At 43.8% G+C, this 23912-nt stretch overlaps 1 protein-coding gene across 2 annotated transcripts in view; it reads left to right on the top strand.

The window, feature by feature from the left end:
• Positions 1-23912, top strand: part of RASAL3 (RAS protein activator like 3) — a 286096-nt gene that overhangs the window by 239058 nt on the left and 23126 nt on the right. The window contains exons 12-16 of one of the 2 annotated variants that reach the window (XM_078682087.1): positions 985-1186; positions 7056-7159; positions 9927-10254; positions 12317-12442; positions 23319-23506. In XM_078682087.1, coding sequence (XP_078538213.1) covers positions 985-1186; positions 7056-7159; positions 9927-10254; positions 12317-12442; positions 23319-23506 — 948 coding nt within the window. Of the gene's footprint in view, positions 1-984; positions 1187-7055; positions 7160-9923; positions 10255-12316; positions 12443-23318; positions 23507-23912 lie in introns of both variants that reach the window. The other variant, XM_078682079.1, reaches the window with a different exon arrangement.

Below are 23912 nucleotides of genomic sequence, written 5' to 3'. Positions count from 1 at the left end.
GATGGCTGTGTCGTAAAGGCCCCGCGGTATAAACACCGCATTGTAAAGGATGTTTCCTGTGAGGTGTGGTTGGAAAGAAGGGGATGTGGGAAATAAGGAAGAGAAGGGGAAGCTAAATTTTGGCATGGCTGAGCATTTTATGCTCCCCAGTGAAAGAATAGAAATGGGGCAAGGGCCTGGCTGCTTCTGCAGCCAAAGCCTCATGCAATGATTTTCCCAGATAGAATTACCGCCTGCCAACATCAATTCTGGTGTTGCAACATCAGGGAAACTGGAAGCAGGAACACTGGCCCACTCAAAATTAGGGAGAGTGGATTTCCATATGATAATTCCACTCTGTCTGAGTCATTATTCAGGGCTTTAGGATGAAAGATAATCTGATCATCTGTTTATAAATTATGCTCTTGCAAACACCGGTTTACCTACAACAAAATAATCCATCTCAAGACAGATAGTTTCTTGTATTTTAATTATTGTAAATTCAACTAGAGGGAAAGCTGCTACAGTGGCTCTGTCGGGAAATGTACCTGTTTCAAAGATATCGAAAGCCACTACATAGAGGTCCATGCAAACATTCCTGAGACACTACTGTCCATATTCGCACTCAAGAGCTCATTGCCACGTAGGTCAGGTCTCAGAGGAATTTGCTTTTGTGATGATTGATGCCTTTTTGTTTTCTTAACTGCTTTTTATAATGGGATGAGTTTCCTATCCTATTCAGTGCTTATGACTATTGATGAGGATGCTCTGGAAGAGAAGGAAAGGTTACTTACCTAGGTAGTTCTTTTTCCGGGGAATCCATAAGCTATCCTCCCACAACATCAGACAAGAATGTCTACTGTTCTTTATTACTGTTCCTCTTAGAATTCGGTCGGTTTCATGAAAATGCCTCGAGACATCGTAATTGTTGGAGCACAATGAAAATATTTTGTTCATGCAGTCATTTTTTCCTTGCTAATCTTTCTACCCTTCCTCTTCTGGCAGGTTTGGTGACAAAGAAGCATACATGGGGTTCATGAATGAATTCCTTGAGCACAACGAGGAGAACATGAAGATGTTCCTTCAAACCATCTCAAGTCGGGAGAGCGAAATGCAAATGTCCACCTACGATGGTTATATCGACTTGGCAACTCAGCTGTCTGTCCTGCACTCTCTCCTGTTTAGTATATTCATTACTATAGACCAGGTAATGAATCTGTCCATTGCGTCTACTGCTATAATCATATATTCTAGGGCCCCTGTGTTAGTGTAGCCTTATTTAAGTTGTAGACTTAGAACCACTGACAGCACAGACGATTAAATCAACAGGGAAAGAAGCATTGCAAGCGCATTTGCTCAGTAAAATGCCCAAGAAGGTCCTGACATTCTTACACTCAAATGAAAAAACTGCATGTAGGGAAATCCCTATCGTGCAGTTCGAGTCCCTGTAAACATTTGAAAGATATAGATGACAATAAAAAAAATTAGAACTCGAATCAATGAGGTAAGCCTAGATAGTACTGCTTCCAGGGTCAACAGTGATCCAAGAGAACTGTTGTCGAACCATCCTGAATGTTTACCCCAAAATACCTAGCAAAGTGTTAGCCAGTAGACTCACTCAGGGTTGGTCCATGAGGATCCGTGCGGATTTGTGACATAGAGGAAAACGCTGTGTAATTTACATTGACTGTTGAATGTTCTTCATAGAGTGGGCATTGAGGAGGAGTACACTGTAGTCCTGTTAGACATTGAACAAGCTTTTGACTCTGTTTGGATTGCATGTGGAAAGCAAGGTGATGGTAGGTTTAAAGCAGGAATATATCTGGCGCGTCAAGCTGGTGTATACCTGGCCTGTGGTGAGAGTTTGCAATGGACGTATAATATCAGAAACCTTTGAAATAGAGAGGGACACAAGACGGAGCTAACCCGTCTCCCCTCCTATTTATGCTAATAATGGAACTGCTGGCCTTCAGATTGCGAGGGGAAGGGTTTGGACATTGCAGAATACAGGTAGGGGCTGCCAATCACATGGGGTTGCTATATGCAGAGTACTTTGCCCCAATTGGGTGAACTTTGCGGCCCTTGTCTGATTCATTGCTGTGGCTCGATGGTCCATTGGTGAAGGCAGACCTTAGATTTCTAGAGTCAAAGATTGAATATTGGTATGTTAAGGATGTATGACGTTACAACGCAGGCTACTACAACGCCTGCCTTTACAACGCGGTTTTTACATCGCAATCCATTACAACGCATAGTGCTTTTGGGTGTTGGATAGTGAATAGTTTAATTTACTATTCCAACTCCAGTCCCCTGGACACTAGGGAAGGTGTTGGATAGTAAATTAAACTTATTCCCTATCCTAGAGCGCCCCCCCAGCGCAATGCGTTGTAATGGTTTGCGTTGTAATGACCGTGTTGTAATGGTAGTGCGTTGTAAAAGTTTCGTTGTAAAGGTTGTTTACTGTATGTTAATAGTTGTCATTCGGTCCTCGGTTAAATTCTAGACCACACTAACATTATCAGTCATGGCAAGGAAGCTCTGCCAAAATGTCTTCTTTGCTGCGTTGTTTGCACGTACTTCAGGGAGCTATGCATCTTATCTCACAAACAGTGTTCAAATCTCTGGATCAGTTATTGGTGGAATTGATCTGCGCAGACAGGAGAATCAATCTTAAAGTTGCTACCCTGAAGCGTAAACTGGAGAAGGGTGGATTAGAGGTCTCAGATATGGAGTTATATTATATAGCCACCAATGACAGCCTGCTGTACACTGGCAGGGGGAGGGTGAGAACAGGGAGAAGAGACATTTGATAGAACACATGGGGACGAGCCCCAACCAAATGTATTATTGAGAGGCTGTGTTTTAAGATAGACATATATAATATGGTACAGAGTGGTTAAGACAGTATTGAAACCTCTGTTGTTTGTGCTGGATATGTCACTATGGAGCATTCATCCATTCAGCCAAGTTGCCCATAATATGGCACCAGAGAGCTGAAAGTAGGGAGTTTGTCTGTCTTTGGCAGATCTGTATCCCAAGAAGATGTTTGTGACGCAAGAAAGTTTTGGTGTTGGTAGTGGACAGTTTTTCAAATATTCCTGTGTGGCTCGTACCTCCAGAGGTATATGGATCCGATTTATGGAGTTGCCTGAACATACATAGACGTTGACAAAGATGCTAGTCATGCCACAGTGTGGAACACTGGTCTCCAATATTTATAGGGCTGTGAGAGCAGAAAGGCCCACCAAGACATTAAAGGTAAAGGAAAAGTGGAAAATATATTATGGGGAGGACCTTACTCATAAACAATCATTGGCAGTGTGCAGGGAGGTTACGATGGTGTAGAGTAATGTAGTCTTTAAATGAATTCAGTACGACTACGTTCATATGGCATATCTGGTTCCAGCAGACCTGAGTAAAATTTAACGAGACAGTCCTCTAGGTGTGTTTGGTATTAGGCAAAGGGAGACGATTTTTTACAAGTTATGTGGGACAACCAAACGACAGATTTTGGGTGGAGATTGTGCAAAGACTTGGAGGCAGCGTGGGAAGCGGGTGGCCCCTATGATGAGGAAGTGCCTGCTGGGCATAATACCAAAAGAGAAAAAACAGATATGTATAAGTAAAACGAATCTCATTATTAGGGAGAACACTGGCCAAAAAAAGGATTGCCTTACAATGACTAGTCCTAACCCCCATCTATTGATAGCTGGGTCCGGGACATGATGGAGTGTGCCGTGACAAAGGAAACTCAAATAAAGAAAGTTGATGGAATGTGCTGACCTGAACAATTCCCTCTCTGGTTCACTAAGTACACGACCCCCTTAAATACAGACAGCAATGGATATCACTCTCTCTGTCAGTAAAGGGAGCAACAAGGAGTGGCGGGTTAAAGAGTTGGCTTCCTAGTCCGGGAAGGGGAAGGTATTGTCAAAGTGCAGAGCCCAGCTCTTGGTGGTGGGGGGAGGAATATCCACTTAATAATATGGCATAATATATGGCTGACCCGATGTATACTGGCCAACCCACGAGCTACTCAGTAAGCCACTTGGCAAAGTTGTAGGATGACAGGAACCTAAGACTACTGCGGTCATCGACATGGATTCTAAATGTGAATTACACTGGGTAGATGGGTGGTAAAAGAAAAAGAGTAAAAAAGAAAATATGGGAATGAGAAACTTGCCTATGGTTTGAGATAACATTATTGTTTGAATGCTGATGCTCAGGTGTTCCTAACGGAGTGAAACAACACTCAATGATTGATTGGTGAAATACATAGTGGCGGCTGACATTTACTGAGGGGCGAAAATAATATTTTTTTTTAATCCACTTACTTGAAACGAACCGGACGTCCTCTGCACCGGACGTTTTCTTTCTTCCACTGCAAAACGACCCCCAGAAAACTTCCTTGACCAATCCTGGCATTGCTCTCTTGCAGCATGAGACAAGCACCCTGTTTGGAGCTCCACAGCGCTCTGGAAGCCTGCACTTGATCTAACCCAGCTGTTGAGATGTTTAAAGTGCATGTGCGGATAGCGTCGCAAGACGGCCAGCCAAAAAGACGTGCGCACTTTAATCAGTGCATTGACAGCCCCCCCTTCTCCCTGCAGATGTCACTCAACAGGCCCTGCCCCGTCCTGGCGCTCTGTTCTGGACGGGGGATGAAAAATAAAATGGTAATTAATTACCATTTTATTTTTCATCTCTGGGGCTTTGTGGATAATTTAAGTGGAGCAACGCTCCTACGCTCCAACGGAGGAGCTGCCCTTGGAAATACACAAGGTTACTGTTCATTAATCACAATTGTATTGGTGCAAGGTGCTCAGACTATATGTAAAAATATAAATAAATGTAAAAAAAGATATAATTAGAATGCCTTTCGAATGGTGTAAGAAATATAACACTGCAGCATGTTACAATGGTGAAAAGAGAGGATATGCAAAAAAAGTTACGTTTTGTGGGGAATATTGCAAAGTTTGAAAACGTCACAAATTTAGCAAAGATTAGGTTTTGTAAACCGTCAGAGACAAAGTCTGCAAAATAACAGAAAATAAACCAGAAAATTACGTTTTTGTAGAGTTTTTGCAACACAACAATGTAAACAGTTTTCACTTATTTTGCTGAAAAAATAAAATAGGTAATACACCTACTTCTGGAGAGTGCTTAACACAGACTGAATGTGCCAAAATGTTTGAAACTTCAAAAAATGCAAAAACCTGACCTTCCTTCTATGCCGTAAGTGAAAATACAACCATGGCCACATTAAAGGATTATTCAGGTGGAAGTAGTGCTTGAAATGGGCAGGTACTCTGAGGTAGTTCTTGCAGTTCTGTGTTTACATTTAAAGCACTGGGTGGAAGGAAATGAAGTGAAATCTTTAGCACCACTCAGAGATTAACAAAATTCTCATTCCACACTAATGGGCTGCAAAACGGTACCAGACTTAACTGCATATAGGAAGAAGGCATGGAACTGAGTCATCAAAATTGTAAAATTAGCTCTTTAACTAGAGCAAAGGACATAGAGACCATGGACATTATTTATGGGTCGCCAGGGGTGGCAGCTGCTGGCCTCAGTGGTGGCAAGGGCAGTGCCAAGAACAGAATGTGTGCCGTGCCGTGATGTGCACTTATTGTTTTTGTCGGTTCCAACGGAGACCTGAGGCTTTTACATTATTTGTTCCGTAAAACAAATAGCTATCGCAGTGCAATGTATACACTGCTAAATGAAATTAAAAAATTAAATAACGACACTTTGAAAAAAATATTTTGTTGATTTTTATTATAGTGAAGTTATGAAAAGCATGTGTTTAAATAAAACCATCACTTCTGTGCTTCGAATGACTGATTAACTTAGCTAAGGAATAATATAGTTCACATTCAGTAAGTATATAATCTAAATCAATTAATACAGGTGGACAAAACCACTATTGTTTTTTTTAAAAATCTTTTTGTTAATCTTTATGAAATTTGGTAGTAGTTTTTTTATACACTAGCGAAATCATTACATCATGATAGTGTTATAAGTACAAGGCAGAGAAAGAGTTTATTTACTATGTCTATTAAACCATAAAATCATAGTAATGCAATAAATTCCTTTAGAAGATGTTCACAAGATCATATCTTTTTTCATTACTATAATACTTCCTCCTCGTCAGTAATTCTTCCATATATTTGTTTTTCAGTAATGCATGACTTTAGGCCTGACTATATCCTACAACCCCAACAGCCAATGGGGAATACTTTATCCCACTGATACACATATGAAAACCATGCAATATTTGCAAACATCTAAGTACAAATTGTAATTCACCACAAGAAGGTATTTCAGAGTTATGACACACATGTCCTGTACAGACTTGTATCGTTACACATATAACAAGCATTAGGTCTGGCTTTACTGTGCCAACGCCTGTAAACCCAGACATTCACAAAAGTGTGTTGCATGCACAAATGTTTTTTATCCCATTAATCACACCCTAATGGCTTTGCCAACAATAGGGAAAACAGCAAAAAAAAATGTTTTTGTAGAGAATGCATACGGGAGATAAAGTAATGAACGTGACAAACAACTTGATGATTGCCCTTGTCTGGTGTAAAACAATCCCTCGTGCATGGCAATGGGAACAGTAGCTGTGAGAGTATTACTCGTCTGGGCATAGCCAGAGCCCACTGTGCATATTTTAAGGAAGGGGGTACCAATGCACTTGGCAGATCCTGCGCTGTCGAGACAGACCTAAAAACAAACCTGGGTTAGCAAAAAAATCACTAGGCCTATCCCCTCAGTTTAAAATGGCGCGAACTTCAGGTTCCAAATGTACAAGCTATCTTGCAAGAAAGGCAATGCACTTTTGATTTCAGACAAGGTTCTGAGAGAAGGAACACCTGCAATGTCAGGGCACACTCCATTCCACCTCAGGCACTTCTTCCACACTCCCTGATTCAACTTACAGAATTTGGGGTTCCCTCTAACAGTTTTCTTGCTATGACCCCACCTGTAACTGAGGAAGGTGCTTTTCATACACAAACTAGCGATGTGAAGGCGGTAACAACTGTATTATTACTCTTGGTCAACAGCAAACGAAGGACCGGCTGGAGCCACTTCCAACCATTCTTCAAGCCATCCAGGAAGGGACCCCAGTTCCATCTGGCATCTGTACCAACCCCAATGGATTAAGCAGGTAAATTACGCTAGTTTGTCATTCATTACTCCTGTAATAGCATTTCACAAAGTTCAAGAGCCCTTATTTCAGGAAAAGTTAAAATGTGATGATACTTAAATCTTTTCCTGATTACCTTGGTAAGGAAGTGTTAGTGACTGAATGCGCTCATGTTGCACTTATGTTTTAAAAAAATATATATAGAGGATCTTGTGAGTATTTTTAGAGAACCCACATTACTAATGAATGTCTCTGGGAAGCCGTCTCTCCACTTTGTGCAAACCAGACTATTTTATATGGAACTTGGATGTTGTGCAAACCTACAAATACAAGTTAGAAATTACATCTGTTATTGCAAACTTCAGTTTCTTATTTCACTGTCAACAACACATATAAATAATTTGATCTAAGTGTTACATCAGAGTTGAAATCTGTACCGAGAGCACTTCCAGGAGCAGTGCAAGAGCAAACCAGAGACTTCACACATTCAGAAGCAGTGGCGTAGCTGCACACTTTGTCGCTCATGGCAGTTCTTGCCTTTGCCGGCCCGCGGCAAACGCTTGTAAGAGCGTGGGGGGCGATGCCCCCCCTAAACTCGAGCCGTCTGGGGCGGACGCCCCCTTCACCCGTTACACCACTGTTCAGAAGGGAAGGAGCACTCCTTGCATTGACAGGTCTGATGGCTTAGTGGACTAATGCGACCACTGTAGGGGCCTGTTTTCGACCTCTTGGTCACAAGTTCAAATCCCAGCGAGTCCACTCAGCCTTTCATCCTTCTGAGGTCAATAAAATGAGTACCATTGAGTTGGGTAAAAATAAACATTCGTTATTCAGCGCCAAGATACTCTTAGGTGAACATGCGCATTACAAATACATATGGTATGTTGCCTGACAGCACCTTGTTGGACATTGTGCTCAGTTCATGGATGACCACCCTTGCCACTGAGACTGTGCTGACACCTCTGTGCTTGTGGTCACCCAGGAGGGTGTTCCATGTACCTCTTGGAGCGTGGAACATAAAATATGATAGCAGGAATGCAGAACTCAACACAGAGCAAAGGATATCAAACTTGGGCTTTTTCTATTGCCAAAAGAATGCCATGAATTCCAGAAAACGGGCATGGACAAACCTAATAGGCAGCCCTTTTCAAGATGATGGCCTGTCCATAGCTTGTAATAGCCCCTTTTACTGTGATATCAGCTACTTTTTGAAGCATATATAAAGGAGGTAATCACGAGAAGACGATGGTCGTAACACATTACTTCCCTCATTTTCTTGTCACATCCTTTGCTCCTATTTTTATGTGGCTTAGAGCAGTTGGAACTTCTTCTGGAATCGACTTCTGGATAGCACAGTAGGTTTTTTCCCTTCCCTGGAGTCAGGTGATCAAGAAAGGACTTTACAGACCTTCCCATGGACAGTAAGAAGGAGTTTTACTTGAATTACTTGGCTTATGTATCCACAAAGGTTTTATCCATGACTCCAATCAGACAGATCATGAACATATGTGCATGTAACTTACTGTTTGACGTGAGATGTCATAATTTTCTCCTCTTTCTTCTTATGCTCTTTTTTCCAAATTTGTATGTGATGGCATTTAAACACAATCAAGTGATATTGACTTTTTCCATTCTTGCGATACATACATTTTTCCTTCTCTTCCCTCTCAAATTTTTATTATCAAGTTGACTCCCTATCAGTAGTATCCCTATATCGTTAACTGCACAATTACCTTTGTATAACTGAGTGATGGAAAATATGCCAAATTGGAAAAGGAACCACCATGCCCCATATATTGAAGGTGTAAAGTCAGAAGAATGAACTCCCATGTTGGATCGAACATCCTATGGTTGACAGACACACTCTTATCAATCACATCATTATCAAGTCAGACAGGAATCACCTGAGATTCCAGCGTAAAGATAGGATGATGCACCACTGAGCTTGGACCTGCCTAAGTGTTGCTTCGGCCTTAGCCCGCTCTCAGTATCTTGGGAAACGCAGATTTGGGATGTATGGCATCCAGTTTTCTTGTTAAGTGTAGTTTCATGCTCTAGATCTGGGACTATAGTTCCTCTATGTTGACATCAAAAAACTCCCCATGGAAGTTCAGAATAGACGTAATGACAGTTACTTTATGTTGTGCATTGCAATTGACACTAGCTCTATATTGACTCAGTAATTTCACTGATTCTCTTTTCTGGAGCTAGCAGACACAGCTTAGCCTTTTGATCCGAGGCATTGGTACTTTTTGATCTATTACAGCATTTTTATGTAAGTTGTCTTATCCCATTCTATATGCGCCACCAAGTTCCACCAGAACACAAACTTTATTGTTCTAACATTTGCATCTTTAGAATATTGATACTAACACATCCTATGCTTCGAAAATGCTTAACAGAATTACAATTACCCAATAGACTTGGTACACATTTTATCACTCATCAGAAGGTTGAAAGCAAAGCAGAAGCAGTCTATGGGACTCAAGCTTGTGTCCATTGCACGGAGATCGCTGCAGCTGAAACATTACCTCCCAGAGTTCTCTCCGCATCAGTGACTATATTGACCAGGAACGCCATAATGAACGGTCTGAGGTGTGATAGGTCTGCTGACGAAAACACTGGTTTTGGAGTCAGTAATTGCTTTGTCACTGCATATTTCTGAATCTCTGTACATTAGGTGTACTTTGTTATTTATTAAAGACAGAACTGAAGGTAATGGACACTGTAAACTCTATAGATTATCCCTTCCCTCACACATTGAGTTCCAACTCTTCTGTTTCAGCAGTGGAGAGAACGAGAAGCCTGGGTTCCTGGCTCCCAAAGACCTTCCTAAACATAGCCCCCTGGTGACGAAGAGCATATCCATGATGAGCATCCAGAAGAACAAAGGCCGTGAAGAGGAGAGAGCCTTCCACGGATTGGTCACCTCCCAGAGCTTCACTAAGACCAGGAGACATATCCACAGGACTCAGAGTGTGCCGGCCGGTAGCCGGGACAATCGGATGCAAAAGCGCAGTAGTACTGAGCATCTACCACAGCTGCTCCAGAAAGAAGGTGCCAGAAAAATAGCCTGCCTTCAGATATCGCCCCCAGGGTGTGTGAGCATGCCTCAGGTAAGTGTTACCACATTAGTGTCCACGTTGTAACGACCCATCTATGTGACAAGATCCCAGGCTTGGTTCCATTCCTTGTGACAGCATCATCTAGAACAAACATTCTTGTCATGTTCACCAACGTGAAAGCATGCAAGTGGCAGAAGAAGGTTTACCGCCCTCACCCAACATTTTCCTGAGCGGCAGCACCCATCCCTGGAAAACATTTTTGAAGGGTTACTACACCAATTTTCATAGCATACACTTTGGGAGTGTCTTCATGTAAGCACACCAAGTTAGCTGGTCATCATCCTCCACCCCTGTTTCTCCTTGCCCTGTTTATAGGATGCCCTTCCAATGTTGATTGCACATCACATGATCTAACAAGCTTCTGAAGGGGCACTGATACAACAAAGCCAATACTCTAGAAACATTGAAACTGACCCAGTGAAAAAATAAATAAGTGATGGATAGAATATCTGAATTATTCTCAAACACTGGTAATTATTAGGACCACAATTCAATGTATATCTTTTCCCACTATGCCCCTTCAACCAGTGACCAACCATGTGCAAATCAACTTTGGTCCTGCTCTTAGAAGAACAGTTCAGTCCAAAGTCCCAGGCCAGATCACCTTTAAGAGGGAAAACTAACAAGCCCATGCTGGCTTCAACCTTGTTGTCCCTCGTCCGTGAGATGCATCTTTATTCCATTGTCCATCCTGTTGTCTTGGCACTTCTGGGTGGACTATTCCCATTAAAAGAATGTACATACTGATTTGTATGAGGCGGACATTTGTCTAAAGTGGCATGATGGACAAAAATGGTGGACAGGGATTGCCAGTGACAGATTATTTCAAGCATTCCATTCATCACCTTGTTATTGTTGCAGCAAGCTCAATACCAAGTCCATCGTTCATGCTAAAAGTAAAGAGCCTGTCTCGTCGTTCTTCAGAAAAGGAAAAGAAAAGGCTGATTGGTCTGTAGTAATTAGAGATTATTCTTGACAGGCTAATGCCTCTGAGTGGTCGATATTGGCAGGGAGAGAAAGTCACAGGTAAGTGAGACTGGTACATCTTTCATTTGACAAAAGTAAGTACACTAAAGAATTGTTTCAATTCCAACAGCTTTTCTAATAGCAACCTGTTTTAGTAAGTGGATTTCCCTTTGAGTTTAACACAGAATGCCCTCAATATCAAAGTAAAACCGGAATGAGTTGATTAAGTATGTCAACATACAAACATGTAATAATTATTTCAGACTGATGGCGTTTGCACTTTGTAATAATATAATAGTGTCTACTCAAGATTCTAAACTAATCTGCTCATTTTTCTGACATGGTTAGAAGATTGTCCCATACTATTGATATTATATAATCAGCTTTTGGATTTGGAATATCTTCACATAGTTATAATATGCCAGAGACTAGATCACAATAGAAATATAAGAAGGTAACTTCATGATTTTGATTTCAGAAGATCTTATAGTTGTGATGTTAAGAGATTGATTCATAGTTAATGATATTCTTAAGATTGGCTCACCTGTGTGGATCATCAGAGTCACAGATGTTTCTGATTTTAAAAGATTGGCTCCTGGTTCTAATGGCACAAGACACACAAAAGATGGCAGATGGTCCCATCCTAGGCCTATTCTTAGGGGATTTGTTCATGTATCCTTTATAAGACGATTGTCTCATGGCACCGATGTCAATGAAATGGTCATGTTTCTGGCATCAGAAGATTGTCCTACAGTTTTAGTGCCAGATCAATGTATACATTCAATGTCAAAAGGTGTAAAAACCAACACATTGGTCAATGTGACTATTGATAAATTTGGGTGTGGAGTTGAGGTTTGGTGAAAGCAGTGACTTTGTACCTTCCTTACTGTTTTAAGTTTTAACTGACAAATCTTATCATTACTTTACACATATTTTTCATAGAATTTCACTTTGTTTTATTAAGCTAAGTTTGCTCGCTCCTGTAATCAGATATGGATAGCAGCATCAACGTTTACAAGATTGCTCCAGCACTGTATTTTGTCTGTTTTGAACAAAATAAAGACAGCAGATGTATGCATGTTTACAGGGGCGGCCAAGAGTACGACAGTCAGCGTCTTTGCCCAGAAGGAAGTCCACGGTCCCCTGGTTACGATCTTCTGAAGAAGCAGGACAAGCCAACAAGGAGATGGATCACTGCTGGCCATCCGAGCAGGTAAGGGACAAGTAGTGTAGTCACAGCAAGGAAATACTCTACAGACAATGGACGTATAGTCTCCGATAACTAGAGGACACATAAAAAGATCAATGCACAGAAATATAGTTCAGCATTTAAAACTGACAGAAATGAACAGTGTTTGAATTCTTTTAATCAAAGTGTGAATCCCTTGAGTGAAAAGGAATCTACTACTTTCTTCAGTGCTTTTTTTTTGGTAACGGTTTTCAGCATGCACAGTCTCTACTCAAAAGCAATAAATAGGGTTAGGATGACCTTGGTCGAGGGACATTCATCTAGTAACTAAATACCACCACCAGGCCACAGTGCGTCTAGGCGGCTCCTCCGACTCCAAGGTGTATATGAAGGGGAATATTGTGTTTTTATGGGTAAAATAATTAAAAAGACTGATATAGTACTATGTGTGATATAATGTGACACGTGAATGGAACATCAAATGTCAGACAATAATAGAATGAAAATAAAACCAATGTTATAAGATAGCTGTTACAGTCCATTCATCAAGTGTGTGTGCAAATTTCCAAAGAATGTTTTTATCGCAACCTTTGCAAAGTTATTTTGCAAAATTTCACCAGCTTCACAGACATAAGAAGTGTTATGCCTTTCCAAATTTGCATGAAAATCATGATGTGTGCACAACAGAAGAACCATGGGGTCAACATAGAACACCTTGACAAAGCACGTCCTACTGTGTTTTTAAATTAGGCCATGTGAGCCATCCATTTCCCCTACACCTTCCCAAGTTTTTGGGGCACCCCCTAGATTTGTAGATCGCCCCCTCAAGTTTAGCAGCCCAGTCCGTTGCCGCTCTCCAACTCACCAGTGTTGGTGAGATGAGCATCAGTGCTTAGCAATGTCTTGTTTGGCCAGTACCATCTCAATACCCAGGAGAGAGCGGTCTCCCCTCGAGCCTACAAAATCATCCAAAGTACCAAGCAGGGCAATTCTCAGAGAGGGCTCCTCGGCGTCTCCAATTACCTGTTATATCTCAGTGAACACCCTCTTCTAGTATCTCCCAATAATGGGGCATTCCAAAGTCACATGGTCGAAATGAGCCTCTGTGCACTGGCAACGATAACATGTCGGGCAGCCAGCTTATTAGCCTGCCACAAACTGGAGAATATCACCAGTGCAGTAGGAGAAATGCACGCATCCCTCCAGTCTGGCTCATCATGGAGACCCACCCACTGCTCCCATCTTGCTTTTAGGTCTCGGAGGGGGTTGGGGCAATTGTTAACCTGGGACCTGTATATGTAGGAAATTCCTCCACTACCCATGGGGTCCATGTGCCTCTAGTGGGCTGTATTCAGTGTCAGTCTCCACGAGTCTGTGGTGAGGGTGGGTGCAGGTAGTGAACAGAAGATTTGGGATTTGTGTAGAGAGTATTCCTCTTGGAGTTTATAAAAATTCGTTAGGCGAGAACCCTGTCAAATGCCACACACTTTGGTAATACCGGTTGAGATCCGATTTCTTTAACCCATTGAGTTTTGACGTGTGGTGTAACCAATTAACTGTCCAGAGGTGGGTTTCAAGAGTAATTTTTCAGTCCCAGCCAATCTATTTTAGCGCTGAGTGCAAACCCCAAGGACCACCCGGTGTTGTCAGGGAGGAGCTGGGGAATCAGCCATTCATGAAGTATGAATGTATTTCTCAACTGATTCACGCGACTTCGAGGCATAATGCCATCTCATGCCAACCCTCACTTAGCCAGTCATTCACTATCATGAGTTGCAAGGCCCAGTGCTATAGGTGAACCCTCGCCATACCCATACTGCCATTGAATGGGGACTCAACATATTTGCCATACACCACTCTGGCCGGGCGATTAAGCTAGAGGAAGAAGCGGATTTTGGTGGTCATTTTATAAACCAGCCCCGGGATATTGGTAATGGAAAGTGCTGAACTGTGTAAAGGATGCATAGGAGCATGATCATTTTAAATAACGCCACTCTGCTGAGCATATTCAGCGAGAGCCAGGACTATGTGGTGAGGGTTGCTGAATGTTTGGCCATTAGAGGGGCTAGGTTTAAGCACCAAGTGACGCTGGGCTCCAAGGCGATATACACCCCAAAGTGATTGACAGTGGTACCTGCCAGTCCACCATGCTGAAGTCACCCTTTAGTGGTAACAAGAGGTACTTAGTCCAGATGATCTGCAGGCTGGATGCCTCACCATATAGCATCAGCATTTTAAGTAGGTGAGGGCCCATGGAGGTCTACATCCATGTAGAGTGCTATCGCCACCTCCTAATCAAAGTCCCATATCTGGACATCACATCTCACTCATGTTGCCAGCGATTCTACAACCAGGGCAAAAAGAAGGGGAGATAATGGACATCTTTGGCGGGTGCCTTGTCCAATCAAGAAGAGGCCACAAAGGGTACCATTGGCAAAGACATGCATCCTTGGTTGTAAGTATAGGACTTTTACATAGGATCGAAAGCTCAGATTGAAGGCAGTTACATACATGAGTACACTCTCCATGAAGGACTAGTCAACTGTGTCGAAGGCTTTAGCAAATTCGATCAGCATTTGGACGGCAGGGCCTCGTAGGTCTGACAGGTGGGCCAGCTCCATCTGTACCCTGTGAATGCACTATCTGGCATGAACCCACTCTATCGCCAAAATGTGACAGTAGTGTGAGAAGTCTGTTGTCCTACATTTTAGCATAGATCTTGAGCTCTGTGTTAGTTAGGGATATTGGACGATTTATGGCACACCAAACCGTGGGATGACTTGGCTTATGTAGTACCACAATGGTGGCTAAGTCCAATTCCGAGAGCAAATTCCCCTTGGTATTTGTCTGTGGGTACATATTAAGAAGCAGTGGCATCTGGAGCATCGCAAACCTTTGATATTACTCCACCGGGAATCCATCCCCTCCCGGCGTTTTTCCAGTGTTCAGGTCACATAGAGCCTGCTAGATTCCATCAGAGTGCAGGGGTTTTCAAGCACTTGATGGTCAGTCAAGTGAAAGCGTGCCAAGGGAAGGTCATCAATAGGGGTGTGGGCTACTTCTCGGGGGGGTCGCAAGCCACATATAGAATGCAGTAATATGTTGCGAACGTTGCTGCCATATCTACTGCTTCAACCAGTCTCTCCTCTCGGGCAATGACTACCGATGTGACCATATGTGAGGCTGTGTCTCTCGTCACTAGCCAGTACAGCAATTTACTAAATGTGTCGCCCCATTCGTAAACTCTTCTAGTCGAGGCCATCCAACACTGGCATGCCTCATCGAAAGATTACTGCCGGAGGGACACCCTGGCCATATTTAGGCATAATTTTGTCTGTTCGGAGGGGCACCTCTGGTGGAGGTGCCACAGGTTTATGATGTCAGTCTCTAGGCCAGGCATAGGTTGGCCCTGTTTCCTGTTCCCTGCCGCTCATTGAGGCTCTTATTATGTCCCATGGAGTGGCCTTTCCGTCGGCCCAAAGCATGCCATGGAAGGAGACTGAATCTTTATTGATCTACAGTGTTTCATTTCTTGGGTTAGAAACTTTGTAAAGGGAGCGTTCATGAAGTATCATGCAGACTAGGTGATTTCCCCTGCTCGGGGATCCAATGTGGAGTGTAACAGGAGCATGGTCTGAGATGCTCCAGGGTAAGATATAGGACCCAGATGTTCAGGTCAGGTCAGATGCTAGGAGCAGGAAGAGGTTGATGCGTGATGATGTTTTATGTGCAGCCCACTTTTGGGTGTAAGCCAGATCATGGGCTATACACTCTCTGTGCATCACAGAGTCACAGGTCAGCATTTCATCCCCTTCGGTTTTCCTCTAACACTACCTCCTGATCCCAAGGGTGACATGGAGTCTATTACGGGGTTCAACACATCATTGAAGTTCCCCCCTATGATGGAAAGGCCCCAAGGTAGCCCCAATATCAAGTTCCGGAGCGTCACTAAGGTGTCTTTACTCAGGAGTGGAAGGGCACACGTGCTCAGGAGACAGATGGGGAGCCCCTCAAGGGAACCCTCTACCGCAACATATCTGCTTGAGGGATCGTATGATACTAGCAATATGGCTAGCAGGTAGGCTTTGTGAATAATGATCACTATCCCTTCCCCCAGAAACCTTTTGTATATCCAGAGTGGAACATCCTGTTCTATTTAAGACTCAGGAGGGTGCAACTATTCCCCAACAAGTGTGTCGCCTGGGGAAACAGAAGAGCCGGGGTGTGCACCAAATCTCAGGACCGCAGCACATTTAATACGGCCATTTACACTCCATGTCATGAGGGTAAACTCTTGCATGAGATTGGGGAAACTTTTGTGTAGTGCATGTGGGCCCCCACTGCCCTGGCATGGGGGAAGTCCAGGGTGAATGACGCAATATAGGGCCATGGGAGGCGGTTGTCGACCTGCATAAGACTGTTACAACCACAACAACACCCATGAAGAGGAACAGGCCCAGTCAGGAAAATATAAATAACTCTCTTCCCCTCCAACTGCCCTCGTCCCCATACTTCTCCCCAGAATCATCTGTTGACCCCCCAAAACAGAACTAGGTTGTAGTCTTAATTGCATCTCACAACGTGAACCAGGCAGTAGCAGCTTGGTGAAGGATATAGTGGTGCTGAAGGGTAATTGCAGATTTCTTCAGTAAAGTGCTCTCAAGCCCGTAGAAGTCTATGAGTCAAAGAGTTGAGGGGATGGTGACCTCTTGGAGGTGCGGTAGTATCAGTGTTATGAGCCCAGTCGGGTAGGGTATCATCTTGAAGGATGGTCACCTCCTGTACATTGTTTGCCGTCTTCTACAGGACCGCCTATGACCCCCCACATGCTGCCGCCTGGCCAGAAACAGTCTGATCTTCCGTGACGCCACAGGGGAGAGTCTGATTGCTCCAGAGGTTTTCCTGATCCATTGCCCAGTCCCAGGCAGCCTCCGGTGTGTCAATGAAGAACGCTATGGAGGCGTGGATCACCCTGAATTTAACTGATTACAAGAGCATATACTGAAGTTAAGGGGCCTGTAGTTTCTTTTTGACATTGTTGAAACATTTCTTCCTTTGCTGCACCTAGAGAGAAGATCAATATTATGCATTGAGACTTGAAGACAACATCCCCTTCTCAACATGCCTCTCACATGGTCATGTCTTTGTCCTTATAATTGAGAATCGTTTCAATGAGAGGGCACGGTGGAGCACCAGGTGGAGCTTCTGTGCTAGTGATCTATGGGCCCATTTGATTACAAAGCAGGTGGACAGACGGCCTATGAGCACCACGGATATAAACCATTGTTCAAGGAATGTCTCCAGAGCGGAGACCTCAGTCCCATCGTCCGTATCAGTAACCACTCCGTCACTATCACGGTTCCAACCCTGGCCAGCCAGTGATCGTAATTCCACGGGATCGAAAAAGGATCCCTACGCTCCCAAAAGAGAGTACCAATTCGAAGATTAATTCACCTCAAGACTAGTAAACTCTCTAGTGGGAGAGAAGAGACAAAATAAAGAGAAGGACCACTCTGGTCTAAGAGTAGCAACAGCACAGGATACCCAGTCTGAATTCTGGGAGACACATAAAGGTCCAAGCCTGTAGGCACACAAAATAAAATAGCTGTTAATCGCATAAACTACCCCCAAAACTCTAAAGACAAGATTTGCTTTAATGTCACTTAAGCGTTCTTGGTGTATTCCCAAATGCTCACCTTGGATCAGCCTTTACATGAACACCATACAAAATAAATCTAATAAACTTGCATATAGTCCGCCACGAAGTAGCCATGTACAAAATGTCTCTTCAAGAAGGTAACAACAAAAATTTGTAGAACAAGACGTCTTCGTCAGTGCACTGACCTTGGGAATTGCAGGTCACGGGTATTTTGCCAAAAGAAATTAAAAATAAAAGGTAAGCCTCCATTCTAAATTCACCAACAAGAACGGGTTGCAATTAATCCTCATGGACTCTTCACAAAACAAGAAACGAGGGAGGAAGAACACTTGCGAGGCACGAAGAGAGCCAGGCAATAGTGGGTCGTTAAAAAGAACACTCTTAACGAACCTGCCTCCAGGGTCCTACCTGTGAGGGGGGCCGCCAGAGGTGTGATTATATGGGAACGGTCCTGGAGTGTACCCTGGAGGCCGTGCCAAAGTCCAGGCAGGCCAGGGGAGTCTGGCTATGTCCCTCCGCCCGTCTGTCACAGTTCGCCTCCCCAAGTGTTGTGAGAGTTTTGAGCTGCACTGCTCTCCTGGGGTGGGGACCGTTGCTCAGCATCTTGTGGCCGTGCGGTACAGGATCTCACTCCAAATGCAGTGCCTAGTCCAAGGAGGGCCAGGATACCCCACCTTCACCTCCAGTCTACGGGATTATCACTGAGATGCACCTGCCACCGCACACCCATCATCTGGCCTCCAGTTGCAGGCAGGGAACTGCTCTCAGCCAATTCAATGGCCTGGACAGGTCACAGGCACCATCTTGTTCCACCGGCCACCATGGCCGCTGTCTCTCATGGCAATTGTGTGCAGATGGCGAGCCGCTCTCCCTGTTCCAAAACTGCCCGAGGATTCAGTTGGAGCAGTGGGGGCAACAGTTGCCAGCCAGGGGTCCCTGTTAGTACCGAGGATCATCCGATGAGCCACTCAGGCACGGGATCTCAGAGAGGAGCATCCACCATCTTGGTCTACTTGGCCACGCCCCCTCCTATGTGCAACAAATTACTCACAAAAGAATAACTTGTATAGAAATATTCTGCCTACAAATTTCCAATGTGCATAGAAATATTCAGCAAAAAGTAAATGTGATGTACATGATCTTGCAAGGCCTGGGAAACACTTTACATGAGCAAAGGCAAGCTTAAAACAACAGGGAAAAAATCCAAAACTTAAAACTTTGCTGATGTACAGAAATGCACACATTACTAATTAATTGTGACCATACAAAAATTATCACAAAAGTAAAAAGTCCTGGAACTTTCCTAACAATTTTCATCATACAGTCACAGCTACCACTCAACTTTCCAGTTCACAGAGGGATGAAGATTCAGCATCCTACTTGTCAAAATCAAATACCAAATTTTCCCTTGATTACGTCTGCACTACCGACTGGAATCTGACCCCAAAGTGCACCAGATCCTAAAACACAAAGTGCTCCCAATCCTTCTCATGCTGGCCATTACTATGTGAGCATGGCTGACATGGTCGGAGCACAATTTGTGAGCTTCGATCCCTGCAATGACATTAAGGTGACCAACATCGCAGTGGACAACCATTCCAATCCTGAGGTTGGTACTGAGAAAACTAGGGGCACACTCACTATCCTTTCATTGGAACAAAGGTTGTTCAGGAGACTGAGGACTAGAAGAGCCAGCAGCTGCCCCCTTACCTTGGGGAAGAGCAGTCAGTGAGGTTTGCGGTGCAAAATCAGAGGGGCATAACCTTGGATCATAAAGTAAGATAATTTTGAAACTGTTAGGGTAGCACTGGAAGTAATGTGAGTCAGTGAGGGAAGCACACCTACTGTGGTGGAAGACTTCGAGATAGAAAGAGCTGCTTGGCTAGGGACATTAGCAACATAGGAGACTGGGGATTTCAAGGGAAATGATCTAAGGGCACTGGTCTGTCCCTCTGGCATTAGGCAGCACCAAGGTGCAAAAACTGCAGCGCAACAGGGTAAACTCAAAGGAGCAGTAAACGCTCAATTTGAATGATCCTCCTAGGCTCAGGTCCAGTGATTTGGTGCACCACCACAAGTCACATGAGTACCTACCAAGATGCTGAAGAGGAGGTTCAGCAGGACAACTAACTGACTTTGTCGGATAGTTGGATTCCCCTTCCTAGGACCGCGATGCCTCCCTTGGCAGTCATGGGCAGGAAAATCTAATGACTGTTGCATAGCAACTGTTGCTACGACCTAGCAGCCCAATGACAGACCGGACACCCGATCAAGGGTTTTCCAATGGAACAGCCTTCTGAGGCTTTGCTAATGGTAGCCATGCACTTAGTCTTTCTCTAAATGAAGCAGAATAGCAGCACTGTGTTCCAACATTGCTGATAAGATGGTAGCCATTGAACCTATATGAAAGTGGTACTGGGTATTGCTGGAGGGCCTCACTAGTAAAGTACTGTATATGAAACTTAAGGAGGCTTCAGTCAGTGGCGGACCATTGAATGGAGGCTACTACCACTGTGCACGGCTTGACATCCTTCAAGGATATTGCGATGGATGAGAAATTCTGTTGATAGTCTCTGAAATCCAACAAGTGAATCGGCTCTTTAATGGATCCAGGAGTTCCCCCGTTAGTGCAGACAGAACGTCTACCAATTGAAATGCTCAAGCTGCAAGTGATTTTGCTGGACATAGAGAAGAACGCTGGCCATGAGGTTGTGAGGTCGGTATATAGGCTTCCTTCCTGAAACTAAGGAAAAATTACCTCAGAAGTAAGTACAGTCTTAGTATCACTTCATTCAGTGGATTGGAGAAACAAAATGAGGAGAACAGCAGTCAAGAATTAAAAAATAGTCCAGATGAGGGAATGCTTTCTCAAATTCTTTCCCAACATCACCCTAAATACTTTGAAAAGGAAGAAGGCATTGATGGACATAACTGATACAATTAGAGTCATTGGGGCTGGTAACTTCAGTCATCTATCCTACAAGATTGATTGTGGTACATGAGGAGAAACATTCCACCCTCTCCCAGGTGAACACGGCAACAGCCTTACTTTTTGGTTTACCGGCTCTGATGGGTAGAACTGAACTGCAGACTACATTAGCTTGTCAAGGATTGTGGTTATATGGGCTGCGGAACCTCTCATGGGGTTTGTGAAATTTGTCGCTCTGCTCCTCTCTCCCTCCTTTCTGGCCCTTTTTGGCTTTCTGTGTTTTTCTATTTGATATGTTCTGGGTTTAAAATCTGGGGGCATAGGGCCAAATGTATGAAGAAACCGTTTTGCGATTCTCTAATTGCGAATCCTTGTGATTCGCATTTATGAAATCGCCATACGGCATGTTTGAAAGTGTGTTGAACACTTTCTGCGATTCCCAGTGGGTTGCAAATTACCTATCTCATGAATATTAATGAGGTAGGTCGCAATTTGCGACCCATTTGTAATTGCAAAAATCATCACAAGGATGGTGGCCTTCTGAGGTCAGCAGACCACCATGTCTATGACTGCTTTTACATAAAGCAATCTTTTTTTGTAAAGGAAAACGGGATGCCTTTCAAAAAACAAAATTAAAAGTTTTCCTCTCATTTTTTTAAGAGCAGACAAGGGTCAGTGGGACCACTGCCCACGCTTATAAATGCTTTCACAAACATTCATAAAGGGGAAGGGACCCCTTCCCTTTTGCGAATGGGTTACCACCAACTTGAAGTTGGTGGTAAAATGCAAATGTTTCTCGACCGCATTCACTGTCACAAAACATTCATACATACCACTGCAATTCGGTATTTGGCCCATTTGCGAAAGCAAAATTGATTGATACATGTGGCCCATAGTGATTTTCATTTCTTTAAGATTTTCGGAACTATACCTTGATTTCGGGATGGTAAAAGTAAAGAGATTTAAACCTAAATGAGGCCTGCGATATCAGAGTTTGACAGGTGGGAAGCTCTGCCTTTCTGCTGCCATGCATCTTTGCCACCCAGAGATTTCTAATCTTTAGAATATGGCAAAAAGGATTTATACACTAGAATGCTGTACACTGACGTGACCAACGTAGGTGTAGGAAAGCCTAGTCCAATTGAGTTTCTCAGGATAACCAGGATTTCCATCTAGAGTTATTGTATGTAAATTTATCCCATGTGCATATAATAACATTTGGCTAAAACCCAACCCCCCAGTCCCCTCACCTCCGGGCCTACACTTAACAAGAATGTATAAGATGATAATCTGGCTCTATATTCTTTTCACTCTCTTGACTGACTTCCAGCCTTTCACACATAGGTCCAAACAGTGCGGCTGACTACGCACACACAACTGAAAGTAACGCCCAGCGCAAGTAATTCCTCTTGCTCTGGGAGAAAAATAAAAGTTTAGAAAAAAAACCCTGAGTATGCAACAAACATGGCATTCATTAAATGAAATCCAATCACAGCCAAAACAATCAGAATTTAATAGTTTTCTCTAAATATGGATCAAATCACGTTTCTCTCAAAAGTTCACAAGATCCATGGATTTTCTCGAAGTTTCCAAATTAAATAACATACATTTTCCTGAAATTGAAAGTCCGAGTATTTTTTTTATTTTCCTTCACTTGGTAATGAGTAGATTAAGATGAACATTACATGTGCATCCTACTCAAAACTCTTCTTATGATGCACACACGATAGTAGGTTGGAAAAAGCCATGTCACTGGCCATGTTGTAAGAATTATATGTAGCAAGGAGAGCCTGAAGTCCCCAACCATGTGACATTACTACTGGGCAGACAAACAAGGGAGCAGCTCAGTAGTGTAGCTAGACCTTTGGCCGCCTATGGCAGCCCCTGCGTTTGCCCCTCCGCGGCAGCTCCGTGTAAGATTGGGGGGAGGGTACTGGCGATTCCTGCGATTGCCGCACCAGGACAGCCACAGGTAAGAGCGGGGGGTGCCACCCCCAAAACCTGCTGCCTGGGGCGGACCGGTTCCCCCCCCCTTTGCTACACCACTGGAACAGCTATCAGTGAGGCAGCAGGTGCAGTAGACGGAAACCCAGAGGCCTGAGAGACCCACTGAGCCCTGAATATTGCTGCATTTTATGACGTCAACAGTAGTTGGAGGACCCGTTGTCTGTGCATGTGTCAGGCCCATGGCACCCTTGCTACGTCGCTGCAGCCAAGCTGTGCAATCTTGCTATTTTATCATAGAACAGGGCACCTCTACAGATAACCTTTTAGGACAAACATGCTAAAAACCTTACACTGTGTAATTTCAGTACACAAAGCAAATCACGGAGTTGCAGAACGAGCTGCAGGTGACCAAGGAGAGGCAGCAAAGCTTGGAGGCCCGTTTGGAAGAAATGCTGGGACAACTAAAGGCGCTGCACCAGCTTCATGACAGCCAGCGGAGACTAAGTGGCCCTCTCAAGCTAAAGGAAAACCACCTGGAGCAAAGATATAGCAGGTAAAAGGGGATGGGCATGGTAAAGTACAACAGCGTGCCTTCACCATGGTATCACAAGAGCAATCATGCACAATAGTATTCTATTACCAGAAAATTTGAATGAAATTGGCAGACGGGTACTCCATTGCAAACGCTACAGAGTACCCTATCACCAAACTCTTACTCTGCCGCCTGCCTCATTTAGAGAGGAGTGGACAGCTGTAGCGGCTGGTAGGGGACAGTGGCAGGGGGCGGGGGGTAGGAACAGTAAGCACCTAGGCTTCCAGACTTACCTAGTCAATCACAACGCTGCTGATTGCAGTGTCGTGATTGTTCTGAGTGCCGTGGTTCTGTGTTCAGAGAGGGAGTGGAAGCTTGGGCATGTTCTCCACCTAGGCTATAATGCAGCCTGGGTGGAGAACATACT

Source organism: Lissotriton helveticus, chromosome 1_1 (genome assembly GCF_964261635.1).
Source record: "Lissotriton helveticus chromosome 1_1, aLisHel1.1, whole genome shotgun sequence".
NCBI classification, from domain to species: domain Eukaryota; kingdom Metazoa; phylum Chordata; class Amphibia; order Caudata; family Salamandridae; genus Lissotriton; species Lissotriton helveticus.
This window is presented reverse-complemented; position numbering and strand designations above follow the sequence as displayed.